At 39.6% G+C, this 18095-nt stretch overlaps 4 protein-coding genes across 6 annotated transcripts; 2 read left to right on the top strand and 2 right to left on the bottom strand.

Annotated features, from left to right (window-relative positions):
• Positions 1 to 1262: 1262 nt before the first annotated feature.
• Positions 1263 to 5336, bottom strand: LOC18025701. Its single transcript, XM_006408852.2, has 5 exons — positions 4426 to 5336; positions 3366 to 4238; positions 2814 to 3272; positions 2537 to 2726; positions 1263 to 2442 (listed from the first exon to the last, which is right to left on the bottom strand). The coding sequence occupies exons 1-5, from the start codon at positions 4834 to 4836 to the stop codon at positions 1529 to 1531; spliced, it is 2847 nt and encodes a 948-aa protein (XP_006408915.1). The 5' UTR covers positions 4837 to 5336; the 3' UTR covers positions 1263 to 1528.
• A 2443-nt stretch (positions 5337 to 7779) lies between these two features.
• Positions 7780 to 10270, top strand: LOC18025702 (CRS2-associated factor 1, chloroplastic). The gene is made up of 4 exons (XM_006408853.2): positions 7780 to 8572; positions 8710 to 8837; positions 8928 to 9281; positions 9390 to 10270. Exons 1-4 carry the CDS (start codon positions 7780 to 7782, stop codon positions 10149 to 10151), a joined length of 2037 nt encoding a protein of 678 aa, XP_006408916.1. The 3' UTR covers positions 10152 to 10270.
• Positions 10271 to 10499: 229 nt separating this feature from the next.
• LOC18025703 (putative RING-H2 finger protein ATL12) lies at positions 10500 to 11735 on the top strand. Its single transcript, XM_006408854.2, has one exon. It carries the CDS (start codon positions 10500 to 10502, stop codon positions 11733 to 11735), a length of 1236 nt encoding a protein of 411 aa, XP_006408917.2.
• Positions 11736 to 12253: 518 nt separating this feature from the next.
• On the bottom strand, positions 12254 to 17608 carry LOC18025704 (protein phosphatase 2C and cyclic nucleotide-binding/kinase domain-containing protein). Of its 3 annotated transcripts, XR_002900876.1 has the most exons (15): positions 16085 to 17608; positions 15846 to 15977; positions 15530 to 15760; positions 15304 to 15429; positions 15135 to 15209; positions 14977 to 15059; positions 14638 to 14869; positions 14228 to 14544; positions 14046 to 14133; positions 13622 to 13969; positions 13469 to 13534; positions 13249 to 13370; positions 13000 to 13156; positions 12583 to 12897; positions 12254 to 12425 (listed from the first exon to the last, which is right to left on the bottom strand). XR_002900876.1 is itself a non-coding variant. In XM_006408856.2 (14 exons), the coding sequence occupies exons 1-14, from the start codon at positions 17171 to 17173 to the stop codon at positions 12652 to 12654; spliced, it is 3312 nt and encodes a 1103-aa protein (XP_006408919.1). In that variant the 5' UTR covers positions 17174 to 17608; the 3' UTR covers positions 12496 to 12651. The 3 variants fall into 3 exon arrangements, 2 of the variants coding, with proteins under 2 accessions (XP_006408919.1, XP_006408918.1); XM_006408856.2 differs by lacking the exon at positions 12254 to 12425 and having other exon boundaries at positions 12496 to 12897; XM_006408855.2 differs by lacking the exon at positions 12254 to 12425 and having other exon boundaries at positions 12519 to 12897; positions 15147 to 15209.
• Between the last annotated feature and the right edge of the window lie 487 nt (positions 17609 to 18095).

Consider the following 18095-nt stretch of genomic DNA (forward strand, 5'->3'; position numbering starts at 1 on the left):
TTATAATGGTAAAAATGTTTCAACGGTTACTTCTCCTTGAAGCACTAAAAAGAAGAAGAGAAATTAGGTCATCTAAAGCTAATTAGCTTGCTTTTTTGGTCAAAAATGATGATATAAAAGTTTTAGTTAGCGAGTTCTTGATGATGTTAAGAAGAGCATATTTGGTTGACCGCGAGACTGGTGTTTTTATGATTCATACTAAAAATATGCAGCACCACTAATGATACAAATACTGTTAATATATATTTTTTTAATACTGTTAATATTGATGCTTGAGATGCTTTCGAGCTTTGATTTTTGTCAAGAAATGAATAATATCGATTGAAAGACTTGCGTCTTACAGGACCTATAAATGTTTATATTTATTACTACAAGAAAGAATCCTAAAAGAGAAATAGTCAAATCAATTAACGCAAGTTTTTTTGTCTTTTTTTTTTTAAAACATCGGTTTTTTCTGTTAAAAATAATTCAACCAAACTGTAAAATATAAATAATCACTAAAGTTTAAAAACTCTTGATTTAATGTGAATCAAAAATGTAAAAGATCATTAAAACGAAAACAAAAATATTTGGTTAAAACATCAACACGGAAGAAATAAATTTATGAAGTGAATGGTACTAGTTTGAATTTGTAAGGATGAACTTACTAGCTTCTTTATTATTGGCACCAATTGTTTAATACTAAACTAATGTTTATATAAAGTCTTAAAGAATGACCAAAAGCTACAATTGATAGCATGGATTGTAAGGATAACTCTTTGTTAATTGTGACCAAGTTACAAATGAAAATGTTTTTCTTTGTCTAGTTCAAGATTATGACGATTTGTGTTTACGATATAGCAAAATGTCTGAGCCATAAACATCATTTTGTCGTTTGGACAAAGAATTACATGTTCATGATTCTAATGGTATATCTGTGTTACTAGTTGTCATTTTTTTTTCTGTCGTTGTTTGTGCGTTTGACTTTAAAATAAAATGAATAACTAAACTATATAGAATGTTAACGTACAATTGTTTATATTTTTCTCAGCTTATTAAAATTTCAATAAATATTTGAGGGGTTGCTATGAAATATTCAATCAGAGAACAAGAACGCTTCACATAATATAAATGTTACGAGTCTGAACAGATACTTCTCACTGAAGCACCAAAAGGAGAAATTAACCTGCTTTTTTTGTGGGTTCTTGATGATGTTGAATATTCGTTTCACAATCCTCGAAGCAATTTTGAAATTGTCAATTGAAATAAGAGAAAGGACCAAAAAAACAAAGATATTAATTAACCGAATATAACAGTTGATAACATGTAACAAAGACCTACACGCTTTAATTAGTACAAAATGAAGAACGTTTTCACTAAACATTTTCTACTTTCTTGTACAAGTAATTTATCAACACAAAGAAAACCCATATACCAACCAAATCGGTAATCGCCTTATCAAAGTATTATACCACATTTCAAACTGAACCGGCGGCGTATCGCCCCACTTAAACCGAGTTTTGTACCAATGTACAGCTTTAGGTCATTTTCAAGTTAGCTTCCTCGGCAAGTTATACGTCTTCTTCAGAAACTTAGTGGCAGATTCTTCGTAACGGTAACACAAAACTCTCAACAGTGTGTTTGGTTCTGTCGGACTCCACGGACCAGAAGTCGGTGGTAACGGAAGCTTCCCTCTGTCTGAACCATGATTCTCCAGGCAAACCGCTTTAAACCGTTCAATCAGAGACTCAGTGTCCGTACGCAGAAGAGGAAGTATACTCTTGACCGTCGTCGAAACCTTCTCGATCAAATCCAAAGGCAATCCATCTCCGTTTGACCAGAAAAGATCGCACAGAAACTTGAAATCCTCATCAACCACAGCGGAATCTTGAACCGTGAAGCAACGCGATGGTCCACCTGCGAGGATGACCAATAAGAACCCATCGAAAGAAGCTCTCATGATGTCTGAAATGACTCTGGTTCGGACTCTATCGTGAACTGATGATGAGATTATCTCAAGGCACCGTTCAAGCTCTTGAAGAAACGGTTCAATCCTCGAGGAAGATGCTTCTCCGACGTACAGACCGTCCCAGAGAACGTTGCTCAGATCGTGGAATACGATTTTGTAAGCAGTTGCTTCAGACAATTGCTGTATTCCTTTCGAGCAATAACCGATGGATTGTTCAAAGATTTTAGCTTTACCATCCAAAGCCGCTATTTCGGATTCCGGGAGACGGTTTAATGTTTTTCTTCCGGATGATTCCATCTCCGTCCTGATATAATGCAGAGTGTTGATTCTGCAACAGAACTGAAGTATTTCCCCTGAGTCATTACTCTGTGATTTTCTCCTGTGATGAGAAGCTACCATTGGCTTCTCCTTCTTCTTGAAGACACCGTGTAGTCTCGACCCGACTGTGCATCTTGTTAAGGCGGGTAAAGCGGGTAGAAACGTGTTCCGCGAGCCTAATGGAGACCATAAAAGAAAAAACAAAAACTCTATAAGTGAGATCAGGAAAGCACGAACTTCATCATTTCACAAACCAGAGAATCTGCATACCGCATGAAGATTTCGCCTTTGATACATAATGCTGCATACACTTGTCGAGACCCGAGGTTAGCTCGGGGAGTAAAACTGGATGCATAAGTATCGGCAACAAGAAAAACGCTTCCAATGTCTCATCTATCATCCTCAGTACATCCACAGAAGAAGGAGCAATACCAAGTTTATTCGATCTCGGATTCCATACCTGCAGATAGAAAACCAATCAACATACGTAACTCTTTAAAGAACCCACAAAAAATGAAGGGGAAAGATTGTTAAAGTCGTTAGGTACCTCTTGCTGGAGATTACGATCAATCCACTCCTTCAGTCTATCGACTCGGGTCTTGATCCATGATTTCACAAGGTTGCCAATAGCGACTTCCGCTTCAAAAGGAGGCATCTCTCTTATAACGGATTTTCCGCCATCTTCACTATCTACTGCGTCTTGAACTGCAATCTGCACCAGATCCTTCTCAAGCTTATCTGCAGCAGTGAGTACTCTTATAGCATCCGGTGTCAACTCGGTAATACTCGAAACGAATTTCTTTAACTCGGTTCCATAGCACGTATGAAGCGTAGCTGCAGCCACACCAGCTGCAAGAGGATGCCAGTTCTTTAAGATTGGACTAAATATCGCCTTCTCGTTGAAAGCCAAATGACCAATATCCTCTGCAAGAATCGCAAGAACCGGAAGATTGCTCGTGCCCTGACGGGATTTTGACCGCTTGCTATGTTCCACCATCCTCTTTGTCTGTGACAAACAAAACCAATAGAAAAGAAACCTTACATGAATCACTGCAGACACGTAGATCAACCTAAAGAGAACATAAGTGTGTAAGCAAACCTGCGAAAAGGCCATACGCAACGAAGATCTGATATAGGTATCAACTCGATCAAGCCCTGTATCGACATTCTTTTTCTTCCTTCTATACTCGCTAGAACTATCTTCGGCTAGTACTTTAGCAACCGAAATCCCCAAAGAAACCGTTGTTTCAAGCGTCTCGACGTTATCAATGTTGAAAGTATCATGGTAAGCAAGAAGTCTCTTCTCAGCCCAATCCATGATTAAACTCAAAACAGAACTCGAGATCTTCGAGTACTCGGGATCATTGGTCTCCTTTGCGTCGTTCTCAACTTCGAGTATCAAGTGATGAGCAGCTACAAGCAAGTCATTCTCCACTTGACCAGTTGTGACATACCGATTAAACAACACCCAGAGAAAGCAAACGTTGTGAATCATCTGGTTCATACCCAAGACAGGCCATGTTTTCTTTATAAGCTCTAAAACTTCATCTACTTCTTCAACAACCGACAACTCGTCGTTAACATCAAAACAAGACTCCAAAAGCATTTGATAGATTCTAAGATTCAGGGGAAACCCGTCAGCCCAATGACAAGTCTCGGAACCGTTCACATTGTTGTTGTTCGAACGACTAGCAAGAGACATTACTAGACTCCTAAGGTTCTGTGTCTCTCCCGTGATCTTCCCGGTATCTAACGGCCTCTCGAGACCCGACCGGATGATTTGCTTAAGCTGTTGCACAGATTTATCGGATTTACTTAAAGGAACATAAGGATGTAAGATCAAACCGGCTTCGAGAAGCTTCAAGTTTCTTCTCTGCCATGATTCATACTCTTCCTGATCTGGAAAATCTGTGGCTTTGAGCTGTTGCAGAAGCTCGAGAGGTAGAACCATAGTCTCCACGCGTCTCCCAAGCTAATCAAAATGACAAATTTCAAAGCTCAATTTTACTAAAAACAACTTGAAAGTCTGTAATTAACGATCATGAAGCTTGGATTCAAGCAGATCTTCTTCATAAAACCCAAATTGTTGCTCTTTTGAGCGAGAAAAATCCTGCGTTTTTCATTTTCTTGGGGAAAAAAACTGCAAATGAGAAACGTACCTGACCAGAAGCGATCCTGAGAAGTGCTCTTCGAATCCTTGAATCGATCTGCTCCGAAATCCGCATCTGTACACGAACTAACTCACCAACCGTGACGGATTTCTTGATCCGATCCGGTTCAGCCGAAGATTCTCCTGCTCCGCCGCTTCGTTTCTTCATCCCTAACGCCTTCTTCACCTTACTCGCCGCGGTCGACGTCAAGGATCTATGAAGCGACGGTGATGGCGATAGCGCCGTCGTCGTCGCGCCGTTGCTACGGTCGGACTTGGGTGATTGCGGGATGTAAGTCAACGGACGACTTCCGGTGCTCCGGCAAGCTGCGACTAAGATCTCGTAAGCTGTTTCTCGGAGCTCCGAATCCGATAAATTTGGGGCTGGGTCGCCGAATGGAGAAGGTAGAGATTCTTCCATTGCACTTGAAATTAAGCAAAATCGAAACTTTTGGATCGAAGTTAAAAGGGAGAAGCTAAAACTCAAAACCCTTCTTCGGATTTAAGCACAGTACCAAAAATTGATTCTCTCTTGTATTAAAAACTTAAATTACTTTTTTTCGGGATTATTTGGATAAACTCAACTCGAAATCAAAAAGCAAAAAAAAAAAACGATAAGAGAATTTTTCGGGAAGGATCAGATCAAAGTGGTGATGCAATCATTGATTCATCACCAAATGCCCAAAGAACCAACAAAACAGTACAAAACTTTTTGTTGTTTTTAAAAAATAATAAAGAAGATGAAGAATTTGGGTTCCGCAGATAATGATTCTTGCTTGAGGTTAAAGAATGAATGATTTGGAAAGGAACAAAACGAAAAAGACAAAAGTAAAACCAAGCGACAAGAAAAAAAAAATGAAAGAGAAGACTAGAGACAGGTGTTTTCTTCGGTAATCGGTACCAAACGCATGTATACAGACATACAGAGAGATATGAATGTATGTTTGAGAGGCAGGTGACTTTATTTTATAATATGTTTTCCATATTTGATTCTTTATTTTTACACCAGAGGAATAAATCGATAGCGAGATTTGGAACTGGTTTACAGAAAAAGGGATTAGGGACTGTTACTATGTATTATCATATCATGAGAAATAAAAGGGTTAATCTGAGTCGGTTGAAAGAAATTACATAATTTTACATTGATCACTTTGTTTAAGAGTTTGCACAATGATGATTGACTTAATAATAACAAAACTATATAAGTCTGGGTCCTGCAATTGGTGTTTGAACACTACTAATTCAATAATGTTTTTAAAAATATATATACTTGTAATTTTGTTGTTGACCAAAAAAAAAAAAATGTATACTTATAATTTTGTTCCTTGCGGCTGCAATGCAAAGAGTCAGAAGACTTCATACCATTTTATGTGTTCTAGATTGAAGGAAATTTTCAAAGTTTGAAATGGCATTTTTCTTGGATAGCACACGGCTTTCGTTCAAAAAATAAAATAACACACGGCATTAAGCTCCCACACTAGTACCGGTTCAACTAAATTGTTACCTAGTTCAAATTCAAATGAAAACACAAAACAGTTTCAAAACAAGCAGAGATTTTTTGACAAGGTTAACATAAAACAGAGATTGTCAAAAGGTTAAATTGCAAAAAAAAACATAAATTTAGATTGAGTTAATTTTCTTGATTTTCCTTCGTTTTCAATCGAACTGCTTATCCACATATCAAAAGCAACCAAAGTGCAAGATGCGGGTCTGGAGTGAAACAACCACCACTTACTGAGGTGTTAGTGGCCTAACCGGATCGTCAAGGTTGAGTATGTGGATGCTCCTCAGCACTAGGGTGGCAAGCATTTTGAAGCCGTTTAGAAAATCTTCAATCTTGTCTCTACAAAATAATATGAAAATTAATACAGAAATGTATAAATTTTAATAAAAAAAGTTACATTTATTAGAGAGAGTGTGTTTAAAATTTCTAAATCTTTTTTGGGTCAAAATATAAGATGTACTTTATTTATAGCCATGTAGCGTGTGGCGGTAGTTGACCATTGTTTTTTTTTTTTTCAGATCTCTTTTTCTGATCATATACTACTAAATCATTTATTTTGAAATAGTAAACATTTTTTTGAATGACTAAATGATGGTAATTAAAGAATACAAAGCAAATAAAGAAGCCGATATTGTTAATCTTAAAACACAAACACACAAAACAAGCCGAGCCGAGATTGTTAAACACAAACACACAAAAACACATGAAAGTTTTTTTTTTTTTATCAAACACATATGAAAGTTTAGTATGGGAAAAAAACAAACAGAAACTAAGATTTAAAGAGAATCTTCTTTTTTTTTGGTAAAAAATTAAAGAGAATCTTCTTGATCCTTGGAGTTCAAAACTTCTTCTTATCCAACGATGCGACCAAGTTGATCATATGATAATATTACAATGATCAATGATGCTTAGATTTGATGTTGATGTACGATGACATCTGAAAAAGAATCGAGCTAAGGGCCGTGGTCTTTCCATATGTATGTATATTGGTCTACATGAAGGAAGTTTGCGTGAAATGTAGTGCATGAAATGGGCTGACGATCTGAGCATGTATGATTTTGTATGGGAGGACTGGGGACAAATGTAAGCCTCCATACATGTATGGGATTGTCTTAGCTACGGCCAGCCTCTAGTTACGAGTTTCTTATGGCTATCACAAGGATGGCTTAACCTAACGATGGTTGAATGTCTTGCATTATTGAAATTAGTGATCGGGTTTCTGTTGAATAAGAGATCTAGAGGTCAAAGAAGCTTAGAGATAAGATTGAATTGGATATAAGCTGTATATGAGTGACTATACTGAGTTTGGGATAAAATACAAAGAAAAATGAGTACAAGAATATTTGAGCTTGGAATGAAGAAAGAATAGAGAGTTCATGAGTGTTTGAGTTCGGAGAAAGTGTTTAGTGTAGATTATCCGGGTTGGAATTTTCATTCTCATGCTCTTTGATCCTAACTCTTCAAATTCAACATCAGCCTCATCATCTTCATCTTCACCATCAGGCATACACCTAATTCAATTGTTATTAATTTAAATATTTAATAAAAGAGTCTAATAAGAATAGTTTTATCTATGTTCTTTGTTTCTTTTTCTTTTTTGGCATTGTCAATGTGCTAAAAAATGTTGGCACAAGAGATTGCTTAATTGTACACTATAAAGTATTCCAAAAGAATTATTTTTAGCATTGTCAAATGTTGGAAGAAGAGAATGTTTTAATTGTGGGCTTTAAAACAAATGGGTCAATTCGACCCTATATTTTCAAGCTTTCGCAAATTTGACCCCATAGTTTCAGTCCACACCACCCTGTGGATGAGTCTCTAAAAAACCTTCACTTTCCTCCGACCTCCGTTTCTCCGGCAATGTCGTTGAAACTCAATACCCCTTTTCCGATTTTCGCGCCATCTCTATTTCCAAATCCGAACCCAAGAGGACCCGGCGAGATCCGATTCTCAAGGTGGGGCAACGCCAATGCGGAGCGGTTCGAGCAGCGTCGCCGGAGCCAAGAGGAGCTCGAGGCGGAAATCCGTCGCGACCGCCGCTTTGACGCAGCCACCTCAATCGTCCATACACACGATTCCGCCGCCGCAGCTTCTGAGCCGAAAACGTCGCCTTTTAGGTCAAGAGGCACTCCTTCACTTCCCTCCGCTCGATCGATTCCGGGTCGGAGATCCAAATACTCCAAACCCGATTCAGGACCCACCAAACCGAAGAACAAACCTAAAGTTCCCGATTCGCCGCCGCAATTAGACGCGAAGCCGGAGGTTAAGCTGAGCGAAGACGGATTATCTTACGTCATCGACGGAGCTCCTTTCGAGTTCAAATACAGCTACACGGAGACACCTAAGGTCAAGCCATTGAAGCTTCGTGAGCCTGCGTACGCGCCTTTCGGGCCCACGACGATGGGAAGGCCATGGACTGGCCGTGCTCCGCTTCCTCAGTCGCAGAAGACACCGAGAGAATTCGATTCTTTCCGATTGCCGCCGGTGGGAAAGAAAGGAGTGAAACCGATTCAGAAACCGGGTCCTTTTCGACCCGGGGTGGGTCCAAGGTATGTTTACACCAAGGAGGAGATTTTGGGAGAGCCATTGACCAAGGAAGAGATTAGAGAGCTTGTTACGTCATGCTTGAAGACGACGAGGCAATTGAACATGGGTAAAAAAAAAGCTCAATGCTTTCTGCTGAATTTGCTTGATTCACGAGATCAATTCTTCTTCTTGATGATCAGATTTCTTGGAAATAGATGAAGATATGATCTAAAGTGTGCTTTTTTTTTTTTTGTCTCTTCTCAGGCAGAGATGGCTTGACTCATAACATGTTGAACAACATACATGATTTGTGGAAGCGACGAAGGGTCTGTAAGATTAAATGCAAGGGAGTTTGTACAGTCGACATGGATAATGTTTGCGAGCAACTAGAGGTTTTTCCTTGGAAGAGTTCTGTTATGTTTATTCATATTAGTACAAATCTCTTGTATTCGTTTTCATGAAGTTGTGAACTGAATTGGCAGGAAAAAATTGGTGGGAAGGTGATATACAGAAGAGGAGGTGTGATATTTCTTTTTCGTGGTAGAAACTATAATCACAGGACAAGACCACGGTTCCCTCTTATGTTGTGGAAGCCTGTAGCACCTGTTTACCCAAGGCTGATTCAACAAGTGCCTGAGGGTTTAACTCGTCAGGAAGCTACCGAGATGCGGAGGAAAGGACGAGAGCTCATGCCCATATGCAAGCTAGGGAAGAATGGTGTGTATTGTGACCTTGTGAAAAATGTGAAAGAAGCATTTGAAGTTTGTGAATTGGTTCGTATCGATTGCCAAGGGATGAAAGGCAGTGATTTTAGGAAAATCGGTGCCAAACTCAAGGTTTTGATCTCTCGTTTAATTCACATATGTTTTGTTATTTCAAATCTCGTGTTTTAAAGGTCTCTTTGCTGAACCACCTGTTGGTTGTGTTGTTGCTCTCGTTCGCAGGATCTTGTTCCATGTGTGCTCATATCTTTTGAAAACGAGCAGATTCTTATCTGGAGAGGAAGAGAGTGGAAATCGTCTCTCACAACTCCAGATAAAAAGGATGATATCCTCGGAGATATCGAAGTTGATACTGCCTTGCCTGAAGGTGATGATGATGAAGCATCGGAGTCACCAAATCAGACGCAGGTTGTTACCCAGAACTCTCCTTTGGGTTCTAAGGAATTGCAAAATGACCAATCAGCTGTTGATATCTTGGCAATGGAAGGCAGAAACAGTAGTTTACAGAGCTCGTCTACAGAAAGAGATAACTCTCTTGGAGATCATCAAGAACCTGAAGAGGAGTCGGAAGAGATCAACACACAAAGCATAGAGAGAGTTCTAAATCTGATGAAACAAGCTGTAGAGAGCGGGAATGCGATTGTGCTTGAAGCTACTGATCTGGATGCAGACACTGTATTTGCAAAATCAGTCGCCTTTTCGAGTGTAGCTACACCGGGACCAGTTTTCCAGCATGGGTTGAGGAAAGAACCAATGGTTAAGAAACAGGAAAACCACCGAGAATTCGGGTACCAAAACCTAGAGGCAAAGACTAGTAATGTTGTGTTTTCCCGGGAAAAAGAAGTTGCAGTGGGAGTGGAAAGAGATGAGAAGAAGGAGAAGGAAGGGTTGAAGAAGAAATTGGAGGAGTTTGATGAAGATTACAGAGAAGTGATACCTCATGGAACACTTAAAGTAGATGAGCTAGCTAAACTACTTGCATAATAAATTCTCTGTATTTTATGTTGTCTTGTAAGTGTATAATGTAGTCTAATTATCATTACCAATGTGTAATCTTAAGAAAGGTATGTATCTTAGATTTACTCTAGATTATTCATGAACAATAGCATATTATAATTCAACTTAATCCATAGTATATGTGTATTATTTTTATTCGAACCGTATTATTCATGCCTCAGTGAGATCAATAATGATGTCACGTCGATGATAGATTATTGCGTTTAAAATGAAACCCAATTTTTCAACTCTCTTCAAATCCGTAGAAACTTCTCCGATTGAAAAAAAAAAAAACCCAAAAAACTTCAAGAAAAACGGCTTTTAGTTTCTCAGATGATGAATCCACCAAAAACAATCTCCATTCTCTTCTTCTTCTTCATCATCATCTTCATAGATTATGTCTCTGCTCAATCTGCTCCTCCTCTGTACAGAACCAACGACCTCTTCAAGCCAAGCTTAGCCATCATCACCGGAGTTTTCTCCGTCGTCTTCACCCTCACTTTCGTTCTCCTCGTCTACGCAAAATGCTTCCAAAACGATCTCCGATCAGAGAGCGACGGTGACGGAGAAGGAGACAGAGGAAGACACGATCGTCTGTGGCAAGGACTCTTCAATCGATCTTCTCGACTCTCCTCCGGTCTCAACAAAACAGCAATCGAATCTCTTCCCTTCTTCAGATTCTCTGCTTTGAAAGGATCGAAACAAGGGCTTGAATGTTCTGTTTGTCTGTCTAAATTCGAAGATGTTGAGATCCTCAGGCTTTTGCCTAAATGCAAGCACGCTTTTCACATCGGGTGTATTGATCAGTGGCTTGAGCAGCACGCCACGTGTCCCTTGTGTAGAAACAGAGTCAACATCGAGGACGATCTCTTTGGTTTGGGTTGTAGTAGCAATAGTCTGAGAATCATGAGCCAATCTGATATAAGAGAAGAAGACTCGAGCTTGGAGATTTACATCGAACGAGAAGAAGGAGTTAATAGTGATGATGGTTCTTCGAGATTCAGCAGTTTCCGGAAGATTCTAAAGATTGGCAAAAAGGAAAAATCGTTGTCGCTTGATGAACAAGGAACCGAGAAACTTATGCACAAGTTCAATCACAGGATCGTTGTTTCAGATGTCGCGTTTAAGAACCGTTGGAGTAACGTGACTTCATCGGATTTGGCGTTTTTGACGTCGAAGATGTTGAATTCAGTGTCAAGCGACAGATTCTCGTCGGTGGATAGGGTTCAGAGAGAAAATGGAGGTAACTTGGGGAACAAGGAAGAGATTGAAATGAAGAGAATGTTGAAGAACAAAGACTCGACGAGAAGAGCGGTTTCTGAGATCACAGCTGTTCCTAGACTCGGAGTTCTGCAAGTGACAACCGCGACTAGAGAAAAAGCGGTTGGAGGAAGCGAAAGCGGTTTGGCCGCTTTTACTGCTTCCACGTCGCAGAATGATGCGGTTGCTGCGACGGAGGAAAGTAGACGGCAGTTATGGCTTCCGATCGCTAGAAGAACGGCTCAGTGGTTTGTTAACAGAGAGAAAACGAATGAGCCAAACACGCCACAACAAAAAATTCTTGATGTATAGTTTTCTTAAAATTTTCAGTTTTGTTCATAGTTAACTTTGAAAGTTTTTGTTGTATAAATTAGGTCAAATGATGATTTTGTCTTTGTGTAGATACATAATGGATTGATTATGATGATATACGTTTATTGAGTTGAATTTGCTAGAATTTCGAGTTTTTTTTTATTAAAAAAAATGATTTTTGCCAAGACTTTGTTTTGTGATACACATTTGTTGATCTTATGTTATGGATTGATGATGGTGATGCACAATTACACACTTGTTGAAATGAATTAAAAAAAAAGTTAGCACAATTGTATAATTTGTTTCAAAGAAATGAATAATGTGAAGCATGATACTATTGTTCGAAACATGTAAACCACTAAGTCTCCATACATTTTTTTATTTTATTTTTAATTAGCAGACGATTTGCCATAGAATCTAATCAATAATGGATTGATGTCTATCTCTTTTTGTTATAAGTCCACTCTAAATTAAATGATTGTATCAACGTTAAAAAGCTGTATAGTCAAAAATGTTGGTACATAGATGAAATTGAACCTTATAATTTCAAAGATGGAAGCCGTCGGATTTGTTGGCCGTAAAATTCTCTTTTGTTTATGACCTAAACAACTGTATGGTTATAATTCTAGAATATTCCTTCTCCAAGTTTGAATACTGCAGGCTACGCCGCCAGAACAAAACAGAGAACTCCTTCAAATCAGAAACAAAACAGAGAATTCCCTTCAGCCATCTAACATATACACCTATTTACACCACACAATCAAAAGAACCTATAACTTTCTCATGAATCAAGGTTTTTAAGATTCTAGGCTCTCTTGTATTTCAGCATCAATGAGTGTTTACAGACCTGTAAAGCATGGACATTTGAATTGAATAGACGCGGGAAAGAGGTCGCGGTTTTGTTGAAAATCTGTTTTTACCATTCTTCAAGCCAGTTTTGAGCATCTTGATCCTCTGTATTGTCCAGCGACTGGGAAGTTTCTAGAGGAAGAACGGTGTCATTCTCAAGATGGTGATAGATGCGCGAGATTATCTCTTGAGGAACTTGAAATCCGCGGGTACTAATCCCTCCCCAGTTAAGTCCATTGAACCAGGGATGTATCTTGATTGACTCGGGACCTTCTTTGCTACCTAACCGCAGGTTTTCATCAACTTCAAGCAACTACGCAAGAGGTTTAAATACGTGGGTAAGACAGTGAAACAAGAGATTCTATCTACTGAGAGCTTTAAATGGATGTGAAAAAATGGAACTTAAAGATGAGACCTTTGTGATGAGATCTTCCGCTTCTGAGCTTAGATCTCGAGGGAAAGTTAATTGGCCTTTAGCAATCTTCTGAAACGTGTCTAGCTCGTTTTCTCTCCATGACCCGAATGGCATTTCACCTTCTAGCATATAGTAGATCAAAACTCCAAGTGCCCACCTTTTCGATTCAACCAGAAAAAAAGGTTCAGAATATCACACGAGAAAAACAGGAGATAAAAACAAGAATGCATAAAAAGGGGGAATCAGTACCAGTCAGCTGCGAAACCATGACCTCTGCCTTGAACAATTTCCGGGGCTAAATAATCTGCATTTCCACAGATTGTAAATGTTCGTTCCCCGGACAGTTTCTTGGAGAATCTGAAGTCTACAATCTACAATAAAAAAAAAAAAAGAGAGAGAGAGATCATATAATTACGATCAGGTGAACACTGGAGCAAGTTATGGGGCCATGTAATGAAAAAACACAGACCTGTAGATATCCGGATTGATCCAACATCAGTAAATCGGGAGATGAACCTCTGAAGAGTATGCCGTTCTACAAATTCCAAAAGAACAGAATAAAAAAATTTCAGACCGCGAGATCTTAGAAATTAAAAGGAGATGTTAGAGACATAGATTTAACCTTGTGTATATCTTCTAAGGCAGAGACAAGTGAAGCAGTAATGAAACGGGCAGATGACTCGTCAAGCGGAGAATGAAGCAGTGAAGACAAAGGACAAGCAAGAGTTGTGTTGAGTAATATGGCTGCATATGTTTGATCAGCACAAGTGCACAAGATTCCAGGAACAAAAGCTGAAGGCTTTATTTCGTTCTTCATCAGATTCCGCTCTTTCAAGACTTGTGCCTCTTTACCTAGCTTCTTCACCTTTTGCTTTGAAAATCTTTTCAAGCTAAGCAAATTTTCTTTATCTTTCAAATGCACGAGCCCGATCTCACTGCAGTCTGTTGAACTCAAGCATGCTGTCCATTCCTAGATAAGAATTTTTTTTTTGCGTAAAACGAGAGAGGACCGATTTGCGATTGATGTAGAGTCAAAGTCTGCTTACCAGGTCTGCAAGGGTGGCTTTAGCAAGAGCTGTGGTATCAGTAACTTTTGCAGATTCCTTGGACATATCAAACGAAGAATGTCTTGACCTAAACAAAAACATTACACAGAATTATTCCACCGATGAAAACCACGCAGCTGAATCCAGAAACAAGTGGCATGAAGAACATTGTAGTATCATACTTATGACCATCATCTGAAAGATTGGTCAGAGGTCCGACCGCTGAATCGAAATTTTCTTTTGTTAAAATCACACAGACAACTTCGCCCACTGCTACTGCTTTTAAAGAGTCTTTGAGTTCGCCAAGAAGAGCCCATTCACCAAAGTAACTTCCTTCTTGCTTTTCTATGGAGACCTCTGTTCCGGTTTCAAGATTCTCATACTCTTTAGTGATATCAGTTTTAAGGCTTGAAGCATTTTGACTTTCCAACAACTCTGTGCCGAAAGTAATTTTCACGAGTCCCTTCTGGATAACATACAGGCCCTGAAGTTTTTCGTCCTATTCATTCACAGAACAGTATGAGAAAGAATCTTTTGGAGTAGAGAAAGTTAATTATCTTTACAAAAAGCAAAACTAACTTCACCAGTTCACCTTGTTAACTATTGTTTGTCCATCGGAGAAGCAAGCGTCGGAAAGAGATTCTGCAACATGGCTTAGTTGCAAAATTGTAAGACGGGAAAGAAGATCGACAGAACGAAGAAGCTTCAAAGATGCCAAATTTGAAAACTCAGACATCAGAATTCCTCGAAAATTTTCTCTTTTCAAGGCCCACAATGTTCCATGGTCCACAGCACGTACAGAAGCCTGAAGCGGCTTGTTATGCCTGGCGCCATCATATATCACAAGAAACTATATTAGCCAGAGAATATTTCTTCATACGGAAAAAAATATTACTTCTAACAAATAACAATACAAGTGCAGAGAACCCACATCAAGGCGAGTTCACCGAATGATGATTGTTTCTCAGCTGTATACCGCTGCAAGATCCTAGGCACGTCGCCGTTCTTTTCATCCTAACATAACAATCCCCACCGGTTAAACAGAGTGTTAATAATGCTCAAAGCTGATCACAACTCTGATCAACTTACTATGGAACAAACCTGAGTTGCCAAGACCTCGAATTCTCCACTACCCACTACGTAGAAGCAGTCCCCTTCACCACCCTGCAAAAGAATAAACCAGCGAGATTGTGATAACAGATGTTTATTGATATATGTCATTTGCAGACTCTGTGATCAATGAGGAATAAGCTTCGACCTGTTTCACAACAACATCCCCTGGATTAACTTCAAGCCTTTGCATGCAATCCAGCAAAACCTGGCACTGAGATTCAGTGAGTTTCCTGAAGAGGAAATGGTCACGCAACACCCGCTCAATGTGTGCCTGCAACAACAAAAATTCCAGCTTTTAGCCTCAGATGTCAAGAATGGCTTGAGGCATTCCCAATTGGAGGAGCAAAAGCAAAGCAGTCATCCACTCTTACTTCTTCTTCCCAGGTTTTCCTATGGGCTGGAGATGGAGGAACCCAAGCATGTCCATTCTCTAGTGAACTCTCAATGGCGCGTATTCTAGCCCGCGATAAATCATGCCTCACGCGTTGGTTTTTAGAGTTCCATCCAAAGGTGGAAGGAGATTCCGAACCTGTCAGCTCCACAACTTGTGGAATAGGAGGCTGCAATTGAGTCCCCGTACTCGTCAACTGGCGAGGAGCATCCTAAGAAAGATTCAAAATCTAACCTCAGCATCTAACAAAGATAAGAAGAGATGATACACAGTCAACAAACAGAACCTTTCCTTACATCTTTCAGCCCATTAATGTGCACGACAATGATGGTTATATCATCTGTACGAGTTTCATACTGTAGCCATAGCCTATATGATTCAGCAACAATCGCAGCACAAGCATCTCTAGGATCCTTATGTTTTGCAACCTGAAAAAAAAAAAAAAAAAAAAAAACATTCAGATTTTGTGAGACTTGTCCCTCTACTACTAAGGGAACTATAGTGAGCAAGACCGTGGAGGGAAGAAATACCTTACCATGTCAACCACAGTCTGACTAGAGATGAACTCGAAGACACCATCACTAGCAACCACAAAGAAAGGATTATCCGGTGTGAGCTCAACAACAGCAATCTCAGGGTTAGCAACAACCCCAATTGTCTCTGCAATAGAATCACCAATACTCCTTGTAAAAGCAGTTCCTGGGTACATCCCATTGGGCACCCAAAGTCTCGGAGGGTCTCCATCATCGTCTTCCTCGGTACCCCAACACTGAACATCAGGGTTTTTCAAGCCTTCAATCTGATCAAGAGTAAGAACTCTAGCTCCACAAAGCTTAACCCTTTCCAGCTCATCAGGTCTAAACGGAGTCTGATCAATTGACAAATCAACAGCAACAAGATCACCTTCTCTCCTCTCAGCTAAAACCGCCCTCGAATCACCTGCATTCGCCACGTATATCGTCCTTCCTCTAACCATAACAGTAATGGCCGTTGTTCCACTCATACTATCATCTACTACATCAGCATGTAACTGAGAATTCGTGCTCAAGAAGGCCGAATTACAAGCCTCTGCAGCGTCGACACGAAACCTACCATGTCTAAGAAGATTCTCGCACAGCCTCCGCTTCACAAACTGCGAGCACTGCGCACCAAACTCGCCATGCCCATCGAAAACCCCAAAGAAGTGATCATCCGAGTTGCTCCCAAAAGGCGTGTGAATCGCGAAGCTATCTTGATTGGCCTTGTCTAGAGCATCAGGGTAATACCCTCTTTGGGAGAGAAACGAGTATCTCAATTCATAGTTACAAGACGGGACCTTGACAATCCTTGACCCATCTGGTGGTAGAAATTGAGCAGAAACCCTAGAAAGCCGAGTGATTCCCCATTCCTGGTCTCTGCTCAAGCTCAGCTGATGAATCTCGTCGTCGTCTTCATCATCCACTGCATCTGAAGAGAAATTGAACACCGGATTCTCTCCCTCGGTCGTCGCCGCCGCCGCCGCCGGAGTCGCGGTCGAAGCAGCTTTCGTGCCTCTCGCCGGAGCCTGTTGATGAGTTTGCCTGATGCTGTTTTCCTTCGTCGCGCAAATCTGACCAATGCAAGTTTTGGAATAAGCGCAACCCATCACTGAGAGAGACGAAGACAAGGCGAAACCCTTGGAAAGCTCAACAATCAACGAATCGGAAACTTGAGAAAAACCGTCGGAGAGAGTAACGGAAGTCCAAACAGTTTCTCCAAAGGCTTCCTCACTTTCCGAGAAAACAAAATTCGAAAAGATACAAAGAGAATGTCGCTTGAAAATCTATTGAAGATACTGAAGAAAATTCCTTTTCAACCGATGGAAATGGAATTAAAAAAAAAATCAATCGGAAGATTATAGATTCGATGGATTAAACTGAAACGTACAAAACTTTTCAACGGAAAATTGACAGCAATAGAAATCTCGGGGGGAATAAAAAAGAATCCAGATAACAGAAAAATTTGAAATTGAAGAAATCGCGAAACACAAGTTCTCGATCTACTTCAAGTAAGAACCGTTGCAGCGAGACGAAGGATAAAATAGAAATGTATTAAGGGAATATATTAAAAACCTGCTTAAATTTTTATTTTGTGTGTGTGTGTGCTGTGTGTGTTACAACCAATCGAATAGCGGAAAAGCAATTGGATAGAGTGTAGTTAGCTACGCTTTTGGACTGATGACAAATTATTATCTTTACATCATTACTTTTTGTATGGTGCACTCTATTTTAATACAGGTTCTTATATTCTTCTAAACTTATAAGAGGCTTAAAAAAAAAAAAATTAGTTATCTATGTTACTAAAATGTATTTATCTTTTTGAGTATTGATTTTGAGAACTCTAAAATTAAAGATGTTTAAGCTGAAGCAATTTCAAGATAGGTGATTTATCAGAAAATAGTTCATAGTACCGTATGAAAACAAAACACGGGAAAAGATTATGGGGTGATTGTCGAGTATCAGACAATGGTAAATCCACAGACCTAGAAAAAGATCAATCATCGAATAGTAGTGAATCAACGGACCTAG

This window comes from Eutrema salsugineum, unplaced genomic scaffold (genome assembly GCF_000478725.1).
Source record: "Eutrema salsugineum unplaced genomic scaffold, Eutsalg1_0 scaffold_12, whole genome shotgun sequence".
NCBI lineage: Eukaryota > Viridiplantae > Streptophyta > Magnoliopsida > Brassicales > Brassicaceae > Eutrema > Eutrema salsugineum.